General features: G+C 38.3%; 1 protein-coding gene across 1 annotated transcript in view; it reads right to left on the bottom strand.

Moving 5' to 3' along the window:
• Nucleotides 1–18656, bottom strand: part of TGFB3 (transforming growth factor beta 3) — a 43081-nt gene that overhangs the window by 15393 nt on the left and 9032 nt on the right. The window contains exons 2-3 of the mRNA XM_031952498.1: nucleotides 14309–14472; nucleotides 12027–12156 (exon numbers count right to left, since the gene is read on the bottom strand). Of these exons, the coding sequence (XP_031808358.1) occupies nucleotides 12027–12156; nucleotides 14309–14472 (294 nt within the window). The remainder of the gene's footprint in view (nucleotides 1–12026; nucleotides 12157–14308; nucleotides 14473–18656) is intronic.

Below are 18656 nucleotides of genomic sequence, written 5' to 3'. Positions count from 1 at the left end.
CAAGGGAATACTGATATTAAAAGAGATTTTGCTTTGTTTGCTTTTGGTGCCAGGGACCAACTTGGGATCATTGATAGTACTATGCAATTTCCCAAAAGGAAAAAAGCCTTGTATTCTCCTCCTCCATTTTGGGTACAATCCATTGTCCACCTACAATGGTATCCAAAATATAGCAGGCTAATGAACTAATTCACTTCCATCAATGGCAAATCATAAATTGTGCAATTTGCATACTGCATATATACATATGCAGTCCTATTAGACATCTGTTGATCATAATGTAAGGTGTAGAAGGCGAGGTAATTCAACCTACTCACCTTGCCTGACCCTCAGTTCCCTCACTTGTAAAATGGGAACTACTACCTACCTAACAAAGTTATTGTGAGATTCAAATATGATAATGCAGCCAAAATTATTTGTTAACTTAAATATACTATGTATATTTCAGCTATTATCAGCAAAAGACTGTGGCAATGCTTCAGTGGGGAAAACTCTAGGAAGAACAGAAGACTGCAGTTCATCTCTGACCAGAGAAGCCCCAGTGGGTATAAAAGACTACAGCAGTCCCTACTTGGGAAGCCAACCACAGATCTCAGGATACACTGATGCCTCCTGGCACGATAATCGCAGACCTGACTACAACATCCAGGAGTATGGGAGGGGTACAGCATGATCCTGGTACCAAAGTCCCAGATCAGTACTTAACATTAGAAATATGACTAACAAAGACTGACACTAAAAAGAAATATCATGTATTAAAAGAGTCCCCAAAGGAAAGCTCAAAAGAAAATAGCTCTATAATAAGTACAAGCAAAGTCTCATTTTAAAAAAGTAATAGTTTGACTATAAGGACCACAAGAATATCTAGAAGAAATAATGCAAGAGATTTTTTAAAAACAAAATAAGAGCTCTGTAGGAAAAAACTGAAAGAATAAATTACTTGGGTCAAATAGTAGAAAACCTTACTCATTAGCATATTCTTTGATAATTAAAATAGATCAATTGTAACTCAATGGTTTGATGAAGTAACATGTAAAAACAGAAAATATCTAAAAAATGGTGTTATATACTTAAAAGGAAAAACAAATTCTATTTAATAGACATTTGTAATTTCATATACAAATTTTTTCATTCTAACATATATGGAAAGGCTACTTTTTGATATTAAGTTCAGAGTTTTAAATTTGAAATTATAGAATAACTCCTATCTAGTTCCTATATACCATTTATTCTTGGTATTTAGTTTGTGCCTGGCATACAAAAGGTATTTGATAAATGCTTATTTAATTTAGGGGAAAAGATAAAGTCAAAAGATCGAACAAATACAAGAAAATATAATTATTAAAAACAATGTCATTCAACTCTGAGATTACTACACACCTGTCAGATTGGCTAGGATGACGGGAAAAGATAATGACGAATATTGGAGGGGACGTGGGAAAACTGGGGCACTGATACATTGTTGATGGAATTGTGAATGGATCCAACCATTTTGGAGAGTGATTTGGAATTATGCTCAAAAAGTTATCAAGCTGTGCATATCCTTTGATCCAGCATTGTTTCTATTGGGCTTATACCCCAAAGAGATACTAAAAGAGGGAAAGGGACCCGTATGTACCAAAATGTCTGTGGCAGCCCTCTTTGTAGTGGCAAGAAACTGGAAAATGAATGGATGCCCATCAGTTGGAGAATGGCTGAATAAATTGTGGTATATGAATGTTATGGAATATTATTGCTCTGTAAGAAATGACCATCAGGAGGATTTCAGAAAGGCCTGGAGAGACTTACATGAACTGATGCTGAGTGAAACAAGCAGGACCAGGAGATTATATACTTCAACAACAATACTATATGATGATCAATTCTGATGGTCGTGGCCCTCTTCAACGAGATGAACCAAATCAGTTCCATTTGTTCAATAATGAAGAGAACCAGCTACACTCAGCGAAAGAGCTATGGGAAATGAGTGTGAACCACAACATAGCATTTCCACTCCTGTTTTTGTCTGCCTGCATTTTTTATTTCCTTCTTAGGTTGTTTTTAACCTTATTTCTAAATACGATTTTTCTTGTGCAGCAAAATAACTGTATGGATATGTATACATATATTGCATTTAACATATTTAACATATATTTGTCTATCTGCCATCTAGGGGAGAGGGTAGGGAAGGAGGGGAAAAGTTGGAACAGAAGGTTTTGCAAGGCTCAATGCTGAAAAATTACCCATGCATATATCTTATAAATAAAAATCTGTAATAAAATTTTTTTAAATGTCATAGAAAACATATCAAGTATATGTTATTATCTGCAACATTATAAAGGAATACATGTACCCTTCATCAGATTCTCCCAAAACCTTGACTAAACAAAAATCTTGAATATATTTCAAAAAACCCCTATTTACTAGAATCAGAGGGTAAAGTGACAACAGAAACAATCTACTGATTATTCTAAAGAAACCTCAAAATGAAAATTCCCAGGGCTGCTGTTATTGTCAAAATTCAGAGATTTTTGGCTAAAGAAAATAACATAAGTAGTCAGAAGAAAATATTTCAAAGGCGAAGAAACAATAGTCAGGATTATACAAGACTTGATAAAAACTAATATAAAGGAGAAAAATATTGGAATATAACATTACAAAAGGTAAAAAATAAAAATTTATAACCAAGATTAGTTTACAAAATGGAATATGATTAATTGAACCTTTAATGGAATAGAGGACTTTCAAATATTCTTGATGAAAAAAGATCAGAGCTTGATAGAAACTTTGAAATGTAAAGAGGGGTCAAGGAAAACCTAGAAAGATAAATAATTTAGACAGTTTGATGGAGCTAGATGATAAATGATCCCTTCATAATCTCCAAGGTTCATAAAAGGAATTAAATAAGACAAACCAAGGGCTTAAAAGGTAGTTTTGTTCTGCATTCGTGCTCTTAAGAGAGAAAAGAAAAGGGAGAGAGAAAGGAATATACTAAGGATGAAACAAGGAAGAAAAAATGTTTCATAAGGGGCACACAATAAAAAGATTGTGCAAATATGGAAAAGGGGATTGAGATAGTGGAAATCACATGAACCTCATTCTATGCTAAACCAGATAAATTCAGATCAACACACAGTTTGGTACAGTAATACATAAAATTCAAGAGGGATATAGAGCATAGGGAAAGAAAAGGAGATGGGTTTAAGAGGGAGAGTAAAGTTGTAGAGGGAATAATCATAAGCAAGTGTCACAAAATAAGTGACTTCAGAAATAGAATATAAAAAAGCAAGTAAAAGTCAAGATATATTCATTATGTGAATGTCAAGGCGCATAGTGAAAAAGTCAAGTAAACTGGAAGTGAAGCCAAAGGCACTGCTGGATGTTATGGGAGCCACCTGCCAGTGACTGCTGGGAATCTAACTGAGCAGCAGAATGGATCTCTTCACGTGAGAGAAGGATGATGATACAAGGAGACTGAGAGGCAGTTGCGTTATCTGATCTCTCTCCTCTTCCCTCTTGCCTCGGATTTATTTCATTCTCAATCCACAAGGAATATCTGTGTCAGTAAAGGCTGATTTGCAACTCCTTCAGAGGTGTTACGATTCCAGAGAACCAACCTGCCCCTTCACACTTAGGCATGGTCCTTAACAGAAAACAATATTTCAGGCCCTGTTTCAGGGATATTATGGCCTTGCTGGACTTCACTTCCTACACCTTGGTGATTTTCTGGAGAGCCTTGCCAGGAGTGTATAACCTTCCCTCTTCAATTCTAGACTCATCCTCAAATCAACATTGCCACTGTTCTGGAAGAGGTTATTAATCAACTCCCTGGGGTTCTAAACACCATCCCTGGGTAATCAGTGTCTGATCCAGTGCAGAACCCCTGAGAAATGGTATATGGAAGGATCACCTGAGATGAAAGTCTGCGTGGAGAGGTGAAGGAGTATCAAGGGACAGTCTATGGAGCCCGTATAGACATTCTGTAACAATTCCAGTCTTAGCAATATAATTAGAAGTGTTTTTCAATTGAGTCTATAGCCAGTCTAGGGGCATAATCAAAAAAGCTTTTACTAACCATATAATCAGTATACTCTTTTATCCAGTTAAGACAGATGGAGACAAGAGTCGCTTATAAAACCACTTTGTGTCACAGGGACCTCTTCAGTATTAGAAGTATTCACCAGCAGGCTGGATAACCATGCCATAAATGCTATATTTGAGATTCCTACACTGGGTGAAAAATTGGACTAAATGACTTCCAAAGGTCTCTTCCAGCTTGAATTCTATTTGATTCTATGAATTAAGAGATCAAAGATGAGATTTATTGGTAGAGTTAAGAGTGAGGATCAGATGAAAATAGATACAAATATATATATGGAAAATTGTCTGGCCAGATCCAATAGGCCTTGGTCCAATCAACAGGTCTTAAAAAGAGAGTAAGCAAGAAGTCACAGGAAAAGATTCAAAAAAGCATGAAGGCCAAAAAAAAAAAAAAAAAAAAAAAGGAAAGCAAATGAATGATGGTAGAGACAGAGAGGGCCAATGTCCCCACGTTTATTGAGAGCAAGAATGATTATACGTTTGTAGCGTTTCACTTAGCATGATACCACAAAAGCTAACAGTTCAGCTTTCCAGCTATGTGGGATTTTAAAATAATCAACAAGATTGATGGGCCTACTACCTGGCAGCCTAAGGAGCTTAGATTACACTGAGGGAGGCAAGTATAAATGTAGAATGAATAAATAATAACTATATATGAAGTAGTTAAATTCAAGTAGTTTGCATGGAGGGCGGCACTAGCAGTTGAGGGAATCAAAAAAGGCTTCATGAAAATGATGCTCAGGCTATAGAAAAACAGGTAAGAAATATGAGTTCATACAGTCATTCTGGAAAACAATTTGGTACTATGCCTAAAAAGTTATTAACTCATGCCCATATTTTAATCTAGAGGGGTCCTAAACCCCAAAAAGATCAAAGAAAGTAGAAAGGGATTCATTTGTACAAAAATATTTATGGAAACTTTGTGTGTGTGTGACTTCAAAAAAATGGAAACTGAGGGAGTACTTTTCAATTAGTGAATGACTAAGCAAGTTATAGTATATGAATGTAATAGAATACTATTGTAAGAAACAAAAAGGAAGCAGTTTCAAAGAAAGCTAGGAAGATTTGCATGAACTGATATAGAGTGAAGTGAATGGAAGCAAGAGAACAAGTTGTACAAAAATGAAAATATTATATAGACAATTTTGAAAGACTTGGAAATTTTAATCCATACAATGACCAATTGCTTTTCCAAAGCAGTAATAGACTCAGAGTGAAAATTAAAGCTTTTTTTTTTTTGACAAGATTAATACAAGAATTTGTTTTGCTTAATTTTTTATTGTTCATTTTTTCCCAGATGTATCTAACTCTTTGTGACTCTATTTGGGGATTTCTTAGCAAAGATTCAGAAGTAGTTTAGTCTTTTCTTTCTCTAGCTCATTTGTAGAGATGAGGAACTGAGGCAAACAGGGTTAAGTGACTTGCCCAGGGTCACACAAATCAGAGACCAGATTTGAACTCAAAAAAGAGACTTCCTGACTCTAGGACCACTCTATTCATTGCACCTCCTAGCTACCTCTTTGCTGAATGATTTGTAATTACAAATACAAATACAAAAAAAAACTATTTTCCCTTTCCTTCTCAGGAAGTGGGAGAAAAGGCCTGAAGAAGAGAAGGCAGGTTTTCTTTGATTGAAAAAAATAAAATTTCATTAAAAATATAAAATGACATTTGAGTTGTGTCTTAAAGGAAGAAAAGGATTCTGAGGTAGAGACAAAGAATGGCAACTAGTCATTTTAATATTGCAAGATAAATTCCTGAAATATTGGAGATAATTCTAGGAACTTATCCCATTCTAGAAGAAAAGAAAAAGGAAAAACAAACTATGTAAATAGTAACTTTTGGCTAACCCTTCCTTGACTCCTACCTTGTTTGGAGTTCCTTTGGGAAAGCACCCCAGAAAGTATTAAGGAGGCCTCTCCACTCCACTCCCCAGAGTACATTTCAGTTGTGGGGATTGCTAACAAGATCAGTATCTAAGTCCCTCTGTTTGCTAATCTCTCTCATTTTAGATCAGATTAAAACTCAAATTCTGCTTCACCTGTGGAAATAGGGGAAGCAGCCCATGAGGACCCTATACAATCTTGCCCAAACACTTCCCTAACCCAGTTTAGGAATGGGGATGGAGTGGTGGTAAGGCTCAATGGTCAGCCTTCCCTGAGCCCTGGCACCTGAAACTACAATCAAAGGGATATCCTGGCCCCAGTCACCCCAGCTTTCAGCAGGTTCTATCCAGGAACTGCTTGGGACGGATTTGGGTATCCCTGCACCACCCAGCATGGCAGTATGATGTGAGAAAGGCAGTCAGCCTCTGCCTTTGGTAAGCCCACCATTCTCTGTTTCAGTTGTAGATATGTATTAACTATGTAATTTATGGCAAATTGTTTTATCTCTGCCCAGTTTTCTGATTGGTAAAGAGAAATAATAGTTGTTGCTAAGACCACATGATTGCAAAAGTGCTTAGCATAAAATGTACTATATGAATATTAACTGCTATATTGGATATAATTGATTTATATTTGGTAACTTTTCATCAAAGTTTTTTTTTTTTTAGATGTGACTAACTGATAAATGATTTCTAAAGTATTTTGGAAATTTGTCTGGGAAAAGATAGTAAAAGCAATTTTAAAGAAGCTCTAATTAAAGGCCACTAAAGAGATATGTAAATTGTAATCTATTTGCACCAACTTTAGGAAAACCGAAAAGCAGTTTGCCACTACTTTAAAAACTCTAATTATCTAGAGTCAGACTTCTGAGGGCCTTGTCAGAAACTAACAACTTTTCCTGGCTCACAAAAGAGAAATAATTTATGTAGATTGGAAAATAACCATATTGCCATTCAGTTTGTCTAGAACATTTAATCAGAATCTAGGGAATCTCATTAATTAAAGTTGTCAATTTTAAAATCTATTCTATCTCAATTTTAAGAATTGTCTTGTTTTCTCCCTAAAACAAAAGGAAAACTTATTTAAGCGAATAGAAACTACAGTTAAGATTATTTGGCTATTACTTAAGAAAAATTCTAAAATCGTTAGTTACTTTGTACAAGTTAATTGGAGTTATTGTCATCATGTTAAACCTATAATTTACCTCCACGCATTAGATATGCAGCACCTTTCCCCCTTCATAGAGTGGGTATGTAACAGCACAGCCCATGACAACATTAAGAATAGTTGGGGTAGACAACAGCAAGCTCCGACCCTTCCCTGGGGTCTCTGTCAACTTCCCTTAATTTGTAAGCTTGTCAGTTTTCTTGAAACCATCAGGGCAAGCAAGATCATCAGAAATGAGCCTGTTCAGGATTTTTAGTTTCTAAACATGGAATGTGTTTACTAAGAATTTATAAGCCTGTATAATGACTGATCCTTTGCACCAGGATAAGTTTAAACATATAAAACATGTTAAACAAAATCTCCTATGTGTGCAAGTCCTGGTAAACTTTTAAAATAATGTATCTAGCCCTAAGCCGTGATTAGTAGAATTTGCTATTAGGGAGAAAAATCTCTTGAAACTGTAACTGATGTTCTTATGAGTTCTGAATTTGATTCCTGGTCATTAAATCAGAAGTCCCCGCTTCGAGAGAGAAATGCCATAAATTACTCAGAGAATGCTTTCCTGAAATGTCTAGGTGGACAACTTATCTGGACAAAAAAGCTGGGAGTACACAACCTCAGTCTCTGCTTAAGCAGAAAACTTCTGTCTCAGTTTCTCAGTTCTGTTTCTTTGTTTCCCACCTGATTATTTCTGAGTCTGGCTAATTATTACTGCATTATTGATGGGGTGAACCCTGAAACTGTCTTTGACTTTTGGGGTGAGCCCTGAAACTCTCCTGACAGGGATCTACCCTTCAGGGCAGTTAAGTGGTTTCATTAAGATTGGCCCAGGACCACTCCTACTTAGCTCGAACTTCAGTGTTCTCATTCTGCTAGAAATCTAGGCTTAGAGGCAGTGACAACATTGAAGTAATTTCATTCAATTGAAACTTCAGTCTCAGATTTCGTATTTAAAGGTCAATTTGGGGGCTCATTTCTTTGCAGAGGCCCCAAAACAGGACCATGTCATGCCGAGGAACCTCTCTTTGGCACAGCTGCCTGCCAGAACCTCTGCTGGCGGTGAAGACATTCTCTTCTCAGCGTTAACTTTCTCTTTCTGCCAGGATTTCTTTGCTAGGACCTTTATCTCTCTGTCAGGACCTTTCCACTGAAGAAGAAAGTCCATTCCAAAAAGCAGGAGCTTCAAACTGCTTTTTGGTTTTTGTGGTCACCTTTACTAATTGAATAAAAGCCTTTCCTTGTAAAAGGCTCAGAGGTTTTTTCTAAAGGAGATCAAACCCATTTAAGATTAGTTATTATCTCACTCTACATGTCATCCTCTCTACCCAATGCTTAACACCTTTTAAACATTATGGTTCTTGCACCCTAGGTCATCTGGGTGCTCCTTTCACTGCTTCAGACACTGCCCCCACCCCTTCAAGGAGACAAAAGCGGAGATTTCGTGAAAAACATTCTTTGCTATTTATCCTAGTAAAAGCTGTTTGCATGAGAGGCATTCATGATAGATAGCTTCATCACACACCCCCTTACTCTGGGTGGGGTTCCTGGCTATTGTCCCTATTAATTCTCCTTTTAATCATTTTTACTCATATTTGGCCCCTGCATTTTTAACCTACTTGGAAGATTTGTTTCCTCCATACTCCAAATTATGAACTTTCCACCATTGGCTAACTGATCCTGCACCTCTCTGAATGCTGCTGCCGCCATCTTCAAGTCATGTGTCTTCCCTCCTCAGTCTGGACCCCCCTAGGCAGGGACAGCTCTACATTTATAAGCCTGAAGCAGCTCTAGAAGATGAGACCTCCATATCTTTGTTCCTAATGAATTTGGGGTTCAAACTGCTTGAGAGGAGAAATGATGTAATATAGCAATGATTTTGTGGTCCCCTAATTTTAAGTGGGCTTCTGTTCTAATAATAAGTCAGTAGTCCTAAATCTTCTGGCTTTGGAGTCTGCCTCAGGAAACTCCCACCCCCAATCTGTCTGATTCTGAATAGACCACTCCTCAGTCAGAGAGCTTCTGGCCTCAGATCAAACTCCTAAGACAATAGTGAATAAAAGACTGCTCAGTTCACTGCTGACTGTCAGATAATCTGTTTATCAGTGATAACCAAATTCCTCTGGGCCATCGGATTAGCATGTCAATGATAGAAAGCTGGATAAAGGGGTCTCCTCTCTCTTAGAACTTTGCTAATTTATTTTGGAATTTGGCCGCTTGTAATGGCATTACAATTACAATAAACTTTGCTCCTTGACTAGGAAATGGGCTCAAGTCTTGCAAATTCTTTGAGACAACTTGCAGCACCAGTCTGTGATCCCAACCTTTTGAGGTCTCCTTCCCAACCTCAACAATCAGTACAAAGGTACAGAAATGGGGGATGAGATGTCCTGTATAAGAAATATAGCAAAATGAAAGACTTTGTCCTCCTGGGATTAAGGAAGTTTTGTCCCAGCTATGGCAGTTAGGTGGAGCAGTGGATAGAGCACTAGGCTCTTCCTGAGTTCCAATCTGGCCTTGGACACTTACTAGCTATCTAATCCTGGGCAATTCATTTAACTTGCTTGCCTTAGTTTTCTCATATGCAAAATGAGCAAGAAATGGCAAATCATTCCAATATCAGTATCTTTGACAAGAAAACCTCAAATGGGGTCTGGAAAGTCACACTGAAAACCACTATCTGTAGAGGGCTGAAACTCTTGTGTCATTGCACTGAGTTCGATTCAAGCACTTAGGGCTAACTACTGATCGGACAATACTTTATGGGCATATGTTTGGGAAATGGTTCTTCCCACTATCCTGTGCTGGCTCAATGATCAGTGTATACAGAGAATGTAGGAGGGACAGGGGGTGCAGTAAGACTGGCCAGGGTCACTTTGGCGGTAGATGAGGGAGAAGGCGGTCACAGAGATTCTGCTTCCATCCTGTTCAATCCTGTGTCTAAGATCAAGAATAAAGACTGAGAACTTTTGCTTATCCTGACTCTGGCTGATTCTGGGTTGTTCCTGGGTGCTAGTGCGGTCATCACAACTATCACAGCAAAAGTCCCATCTGTGCTATTAATTCAAGAAAGTCGTTCAAACTTTTTGGCCCTCAAGTTTTTTTTTCTTTGTCTTCAAAAAATGGAAACATTACTACCTGCCCTACCTACCTTAGTAGGCTGTTTTTGATCACAAAATTAGCACAAGAAAGTGCAACAAAAATATGAAATGTCATATAAGTGTAAGACATTTTTGTTTACCTCCCACATTCTGATGGAAATATTTGTTTAAGGAAACAAAGAGCTCTGTTAAGAGAACTATTATGAATAGTTAATAATGGAGCAACTTCTGTTAGGAAAAGCTAATAAACTTGGATTTTATAATTACTTATGACTGCAGTATAGCTGGAATAGACTTCACTAAATCCTAGGCTCCCTGTGTGACTGATTATTAACTATTTATCAATATATAAAAATGATCTTGATTTCTTCACATGAGGAACTCCCAAAGTGATTGCTCCCTTGACCATTTCCATTAATGCAGATGGCAGCCTGTCTATTGCCTTGTGGATCAAAGTAGTTAGAAATATTGGTCACTGCAAACTTCTCATAGTGTGGCAGTCATGAGAATAAACCAATAGAAAGAAATCCAGATGAATCTAATTAACACCAGGCAGTTAGTCTAAAAGGAATTTAATATTCATAGGCCTCTCCTTTCTGTTCCCTTTTTGTTAGGTTTTTATGAAATTCTGCCGGAATGGGAAGCCTCAGGGCATGTTCTGCAGGGTATTGTTTGTATTCTGGGGGAAGCAGCTGGAGAATGTAATAGGGTGACTTGGAAAAGGAGCCCTGACAGACCCTGCCCTTCATACACTTAAAGTTTGTGGAAGGATCTTAAGCCACCGCCCCTCAATCTTACTTACCATTTTGTACCACTTTAAAAAACAAACAAACAGTATCTGAATAATAGATATTATGGCACTGTGCTTGATGAGAGGAAGACTCTGGGTACAAATACTGCTTCAGTTATTGTTCCAATATTTTTCAGCTGAGTCCAGCTTTTATGACCCCTTTTGGGGTTTTCTTGGCAGAGATGCCATTTCCATCTTCAACCTTTTTTTTTTTTTTTTTTGGCTGAGGCAAAAAAGTGACTTGCCAAGGGTCACACAGCTAGGAAGTCTTCAGTGTCTGAGGTCAGATTCTAACTCAGGTCCTCCTGACTTCAGGGCTGGTGTTCCATCCACTGTGCCACCTAGCTGTCCCTATCTTCAGCATAGTTTTACAAATGGGGAAACAGAGACAAACTTGCCCCAGGGTCACATAGCTATTATAAGTCTGAGGCTGGATTTGAGCTCAGGAAGACTCCTTCCTGACTCCAAGCCCAGCACTCTAGTCACTGTACCACCTAGCTGCTCTAAACCAAAACTTCTAAATTTTTTTCCACTCATGACCCCTTTTTGCCTGAGAAATTTTGAAGCAAGCCTGACTATGTAGACATAATAAATCATAATTTTATGACCCCCTACATTCAGTCATGACCCACAGCTTAAGAAGTTTTGTTCTAAAGCCCACTTCACACACATATTAATTGAACCTCAGTTTCCTCATCTATAAAATTATTAGTTAAGACTATTTTTCCCACAGCTCTAAATCTATGGTCCTGTAAGTTATAGACAAGTTGCAACTTGCACTGGTGAAAGTAGTCAAGGAAGTGACCCCTTCAGTATATTCCTTCACTGAGGACATCCAAACCCTTTTTTTGTTTTCATTAATAAGGGTCACACAGGTAGCCTCGGATTTAGTGAAGTCCCTACTAACACATCCTGGCATGTCACTGAGGATGGGGCAGGTGCATGTGCAGGGAAGAGTGGTCAGAAGTCACCATTCCCACCAGCCAGGGAGAAGGGAGGGCTTACCTCTGTGCAGAAGCCATTCCCGAACCGTGTCAGTGACGTCAAAGGACAGCCACTCAGCAGTGCCCCGAGTGGGCAGGTTCTTCCCACTGATGTAGCGCTGTTTGGCGATGTGCTCATCAGGTCGCAGGATCTGTGGGTCAGAGAGAGGAGAGAGCTCTCAATCAATATTTATTAAGCACCCACCATGTTCCAAGGCACTGGGCCAAGTCCTAGGGATACAACAAGAGGGAAAAGGCAGACCCTTCCCTTAAGGTGCTCACAATCTAATGAGAGAAGCAAGGAAAAAGAGGATGTATACAAAAAACCTAAGTCAAGATAAATAGGAAATAATTAACAGAGTTGGGAGATAGGATAATCAATCTGATGAGATAATATTTTATTAGCGCAGCCTCCAGCTGAGAGTAGATACTTAAGAAATGTTGATTCCCATCCCTTCCCTACCCTTCACTTCAATCAATCAATCTGGGAACATTTATTAAGCACCTACTCTATGCCATGTCTGGTACTCTGTGTGTGCAAATAAAATAATAGAACAATCAGTCCCCTCTAGGAGCTCACATTCTATGAGGAGACAGGAAATGTGTATGTGTATGTACAAGCACGCACACACACGTGTGTACACACATATACATGTCTACACATATGCACATACAGAGATGCTTGTGTGGATGTTACATGTGCATGGTGTGTATGTGTGTGTGTGTGTGTCTGACTGTCTGTATACATATTCAGGCAGCCAAATTGTGCTGTGGATAGAGTGCTGGGCCTGGCGTTGAAAACCTGACTTCAAATCTGGATTCAGATACTTGTTAGCTGTGTGACTCTGTTTGCCTCAATTTCCTCATCTGTAAAATGAGCTGGAGAAGGAAATGCCAAACTGCTCCAGTATCTTTGATAAGAAAACCCTCAAAGGGGTCGTGAAAAATTGAATATGACTGAACAACAATAATAACAGACACTCACACCTCTATTAAATGTATGCAGAATAAATATAAAGTATATTCAAGGGCAGTAGTTTGAGAGGGAGAGCGTTTGTGTTTGGGGAAGGACCAAGAAAAACTTCATGTAGAAGGTGATGTTTGTGTTACATCCTGAATAATAGCTAGCACATAAAGCACTTTTAGATTTTCACAACACTTTACAAATATTTCAATTGATCCTAACAACAACAAAGAGAGAGGTAGATGCTATGATTATGCCCATTTAGCAAGTGAAGAAATTGAGGCAGATGGAGGCTAAGTGATTTGCCCAGGAGATGAGGTCCTGGGAAACTAGGATATTGGCAGAGAAAGCCTAAAGAACTGATAAAATTACTCCCTGAGACAAGCGGGGAAAGGCACTGATGGGGATCAGTCTAACCTTACAGTCCCACCCCTGTGGAAGTCTTGGGAAATCTAGGTTAAATTTCCCCTATAAATCTGCAAAGATGTTGGACCACTTCTGAGGTTAGCCTGCCATGGCATTCTGCCTTATAGTGTCTCTCTCTTCTCCTTTTCCTTTTTTTTTTTTTTTTTTTTTTTTCCCTTTGGTTGGGTTTTTTTGTTTTTTTGTTTGTTTTTTGCTGAGGCAATTGGGGTTAAGTGACTTGCCCAGGGTCACACAACTAGGACCTGTTAAGTGTCTGACACCAGATTTGAACTCAGGTCCTCCTGACTTCAGGGCTGGTGCTCTACCCAGTGCATTACCTAGCTACTCTGAGATAGAATGTTTTATGTGAGAAATGTAGCAAAATGAAAGACTGCTCCACTGGGATGAAGTTCTAATCTCAGCTCTCTTGCTAGCTAGCTGTGGGACATTAAGAAAATCACACTCTCTCTGGACCTCCACCCTTTTTTTCCCTTCAAACAAATTGGGACAATACCACTTGAACTATATACCTTATATTGTCTTTGATAGTGGGAAAGGACTGCAGTCTTTAGTCTAATCCCTTCATTTTTACAAATAGGAAAACGGAAACCTGATAAAGTTAAATAATCTGACCAAGTTTCAAAGTGAGAGTAAATACCAGCGATGGTATTGGAATTGAGATCTTCTCATGCTTTCTGTTGTAGCCCCCCTTGCCATTTGTGGAAAATAGGGACTTAGGATTTCTCTCACATATTAAGGTCCATCCTGATCTTTTGCGAATCAGAATCAGGATCCTAGAGGCTGCTAGGAATCAGAATATGGTAACTCTCTTCCAAATGGGAGGATGTGCTCCACACTTAGGGTAAAGTCTCAGTCATCAGGGAGAAAGTCTTTAGTACTTGTGATGGGAGAAGGGAGAGGAGCCGGGTATTCACCTGAAAGAGCTCAATTCTCTGCTCCGTCCGTTTGGAGTTGAGGTTGGGCACCCTCAAGACTCGGAATTCAGCTCGGAATAAGTTGGTTCCATTCTTTTCCACTGAGGATACATTGAAGCGGAAAACCTTGGAGGTAATCCCTTTGGGACACACACTCAGCTCATCTAGGAGGGAAAGGCAAAGGAAGAAAGACCAGGTGTTAGGAAACGATCATATCATCTACACATGGCCCTGATTCAGTGTTTTCTGCTGGACTAGAAAAAAGTCCCTATACCTATGCCCTTCTACCCCAAACCACCAAAGACCTCAGAACTTTGACCTAAAGAGGAAGACATCAAAAGATTCTGGAAGACATTGACAGCAAATATTTGGAGTACATAGTATTGGAGTACATAGCAGAGATTGTATGTGTACGGCCACGTGAGACTCGCCATCTTGGTCACCATGCCCAGAAAATAAAAGCATCCCTTGAGTCACCCACTTCTTGATTCTGTGCCATCTGTTCATTATCTTCATTACTTTAACATCTAGCCCCTTTATCTTCAGCCTGATTCTTTTGCCATTGCGAAATGCAATATCTACCCAGGTATTTCATCTCCCTTAACAGTTCAAACAGAGGCAGAAGCAGAGATACTTGGAGTGCACCAAGGTACCAATTTGCTTCCCTGAAGTAATTGTACCAGCTGTGTGGCTTTGGGCAAAACATTTAACTTCTCTGTTCCTAGTTTTCTCATCTGTACAATGAAAGGGTCAGATTCTATAGCTTCTAACACTTTTTCTAGTTTTACCTCTATGAGCCCATGGCCCAGGTACCAGATTCCTCCTTCCTGGGTTTCACAGAGGTATACCATGCCTAAGTCACCATAGCTTCTAACACTTTTTCTAGTTTTACCTCTATGAGCCCATGGCCCAGGTACCAGATTCCTCCTTCCTGGGTTTCACAGAGGTATACCATGCCTAAGTCACCAACTCAGGGATATCAAGTACCCATAAGCATGGTGCCCCTCTCCTTCCCAACATCTGTGGCAGTCAAGATTGCATTCTCCATGAGACTCTCTCTGAGTCTCAGTTTCTTCATCTGTCAAATGGTGAGACTGGATTCCATGTGTTCAAATATCCTTTCCAGATCTAAAACTATCACGCTTTATATTATTCCAGTTATAGCTCTGACCAAATAGAAAAGGACTCTCAGATTTATAGCAGCTCTTTTCCAGAAGCAAAACATTGGAAATAGAGAGGATTCCCAACCAGAGAATGGTTGAACAAATTGTGGTATGTGATTATGACTATTGTGCTATAAAAAATGATGAGTAGGAGGCTTTCAGAAAAACCTGGCAAGACTTCCACAAGCTGACGCAAAGTGAAATGTACCGTATACAAAGTAAAAACAATATTGTAAGATGATTACCTGTGAATGATTTAGCTAATCTCAGTAATGCAATGATTCAAGACAACTCTGAAGGACTTTTAGTGAAAAATACTATCCATATCCAGAAAAAGGAGATTCTTTGTCTCAATTGCTACCTAATCTTAATCACTGAATGGGTATGGACAAAGTGATACCTATTAAAGACCTTAGTTTAAAAAGGCCAAGTGTCTGAATATAGATTGAAACATATTTTTTAAACTTTTTTTTTCCTTGAGGGTTTTTTTTTGTGTGTGTGTTTTATGCTCTTTTATAATATAACTATAACTCCTGAGGCTAAATTTTCCTTAAAAATATGTCTATGATCCATGAAAAGTTTGCTGAATCCCTTTTGGGGACATAACCTGCCACTAGATTCTGATCTTTCCCCTCACTCCTCTTCTATCATAGTGACTTTTTTCTCATCCCCCCACCATGTCTCATGGTGTCTTTCCTGTCACTCCATGCTTCTGCCACTCATGTCTTATGGTATCTTTCTTCTTATAGCTAGCTAACCCTTTAAGGGTACTAAATCCCTCGAAGGATTTAGTCTGCCAGTCAATGGTACACTACCATCTCATGGAATATTTCCTTTTCCCTGGTTAATTGTGCATTCCACTAGGGAATTTTTCCTTTTCATTGTTAATTGTTAAAACCCCTTCCCTTGCTAACTATATGCTCTTCCAACTCTAGTTCCCATTTACCATTTCTAGTGTCTATTGTATCTTTTCATTTTGTCTATAACCTATTCTCCTAAATAAACTTACCTTTTGTCAAAGAGAATGGCCAGTGTGAATTTGTCACATTACCAAACCCTAACATTTGGTAGCTATATCAATCCCAATATTTGGTGTAAATTCCAAACACATCATTGGGAATTGGGAATTGCTCTCCTAAGTCACATCACAACCATTTAATAACATGGAATCTTGGAACACTGAAGTAAAAGTTCAAGGCTCATTTCAAAAGTTCAAAGACATACTTTACTATGATGAGGGTATAGGATTTACATCAACTAGAGGTGGTGGTTCAGTGGATAGAGGTTGTTGTTTGTCCTTCCTTCTCAAAGAGGACCATGCAAGTGAATTGGATTTGAGGGAAGGAGGTCTATGCAAGGTCACCTGCCTCACTTCCCCCCCAGAGCCATCCAGGTCCAGTGGCCAGATAGAGATCAGGATGACTGGAGATGGCTCTGAATGAAATGGGAGAGCTTGGCCTTTTTAAACTAAGGTCTTTAATAGGTCTCACTTTGTCCATACCCATTCAGTGATTAAGATTAGGTAGCAATTGAGACAAAGAATCTCCTTTTTCATCTAGTCCCCCCAGAAACTTCCAAATAAATAAATCTGAGAGGGGAAGACTCTCAAGGTTTCTGGTCAAAGCAGAAATGACTGCTATTTACATTCATTATGAGTCAATCTGGATCCAAATAATAACCAAAATGGGGCTTGACTGGGACCTATTGGGGACCAATCAATGAGACTCAGATTGGTTTTGGTTTAAGACAGGGTCCTTAAGAAATCTAGCCAGTAAATGCCAAGATATCTTGGGAGGTTTAAGAGGATAGAATGCTGGACCTGGAGTCAGGAAGGCTCAAGTTTAAAGCTGACTTCAGACACTGTTGTGTTTGAGTGACCCTGGGCACAGTATCTATTGTGCAGTAGGTATTATATAATTGTTTACTTACTAGTATATAATTATACATTATTATATTATTACTACACATAATATAATAATAATATCATGTTATAGTATATTATATTATATCACAAGTACAATAAATTCTATTATAACATCATAATATGACCTAGCAATTATATTATATAATATGGGATCTAGTGAATTTGAAACCATAGCAATAATGTGGAAATATTCATCTAATATAAATAACACATAAATTATAAATGACCATCATTGCTAGCTTTTCTTCAGCTATATTATTAAGCAGGAAAAAATTACATATTATGTAATGATCATCCTAGTTCACATTTATATAACATTTTTAAGATTTTCAAAACATTCCCAATATTTTCACTTATCCTCCCAACCTCATAAAGCAGATGCTATTATAACTCTCATTTCATAATAATAGAAACAGATTCAGGGAATTTAAATGTACCTGGTCACGCAGTTAGGAAATGTCTGCTGTAAGATTTGAGCCCATGTCTATTGTACTCTGAGTTCATCACTTTGTGTACTGTGCTTCTCATGGCATCTAAGAGGTATCATGTAAAATAGATACTCTCAGGACTCTTTGTAACCTTTTTTGCTCTCTCTGTACATTTTCTTGGAGAACTCATTGGCTCTCAAGGGATCCATTATTATCTCTACATAAATGATTCCCAAATCAAGAAATCTAATCTAAATATTTCTCCTAAACTCCAGTCATACATTGTCAATCATCTCCCAGATATTATGTTGTAGATGCATTTATATATATGTATGCATGTGTATGTGTATATATATATATGTGTGTGTGTGTATGAATGTGGGTGTCTGTATACACACCCTACAGAAATTTCAAACTCTGCCTATTATCATCCTTATTTCATAGATGAGGAAACTAAGGCAAACAAAGGTAAAGAGACTTGCTCATCAAAAGGGATTTTGAAAATGAAGCAAGAGGGAGACAGGAAAAAAAAAAAGAATTGAGAGGGTTGCAGAAGGAAATACAAAAAAGCTAATGAGGAAAAGAATGCCTTAAAGACTCATGATCTTCCCCCCTCCTATACCCTCAGACCTGACACTCTTCCAAACTTCCCACTTTCATCAGGTGGATGGGGACAATAGTAACTGATAGCAGAAAGGTACTAACGTTTCTCAATTTTACCTTGTTTCTTGTCCCTTTGAGGAAAAATGCCCTCCATATTGAAAACAACCAATAGGGAGCCAATATTCAAGATAAGGTAGGTGATGGTAGGAGAGGAACTAGTTACATTTCCA

Source organism: Sarcophilus harrisii, chromosome 2 (genome assembly GCF_902635505.1).
Source record: "Sarcophilus harrisii chromosome 2, mSarHar1.11, whole genome shotgun sequence".
Taxonomy (NCBI): Eukaryota; Metazoa; Chordata; class Mammalia; order Dasyuromorphia; family Dasyuridae; genus Sarcophilus; species Sarcophilus harrisii.
This window is presented reverse-complemented; position numbering and strand designations above follow the sequence as displayed.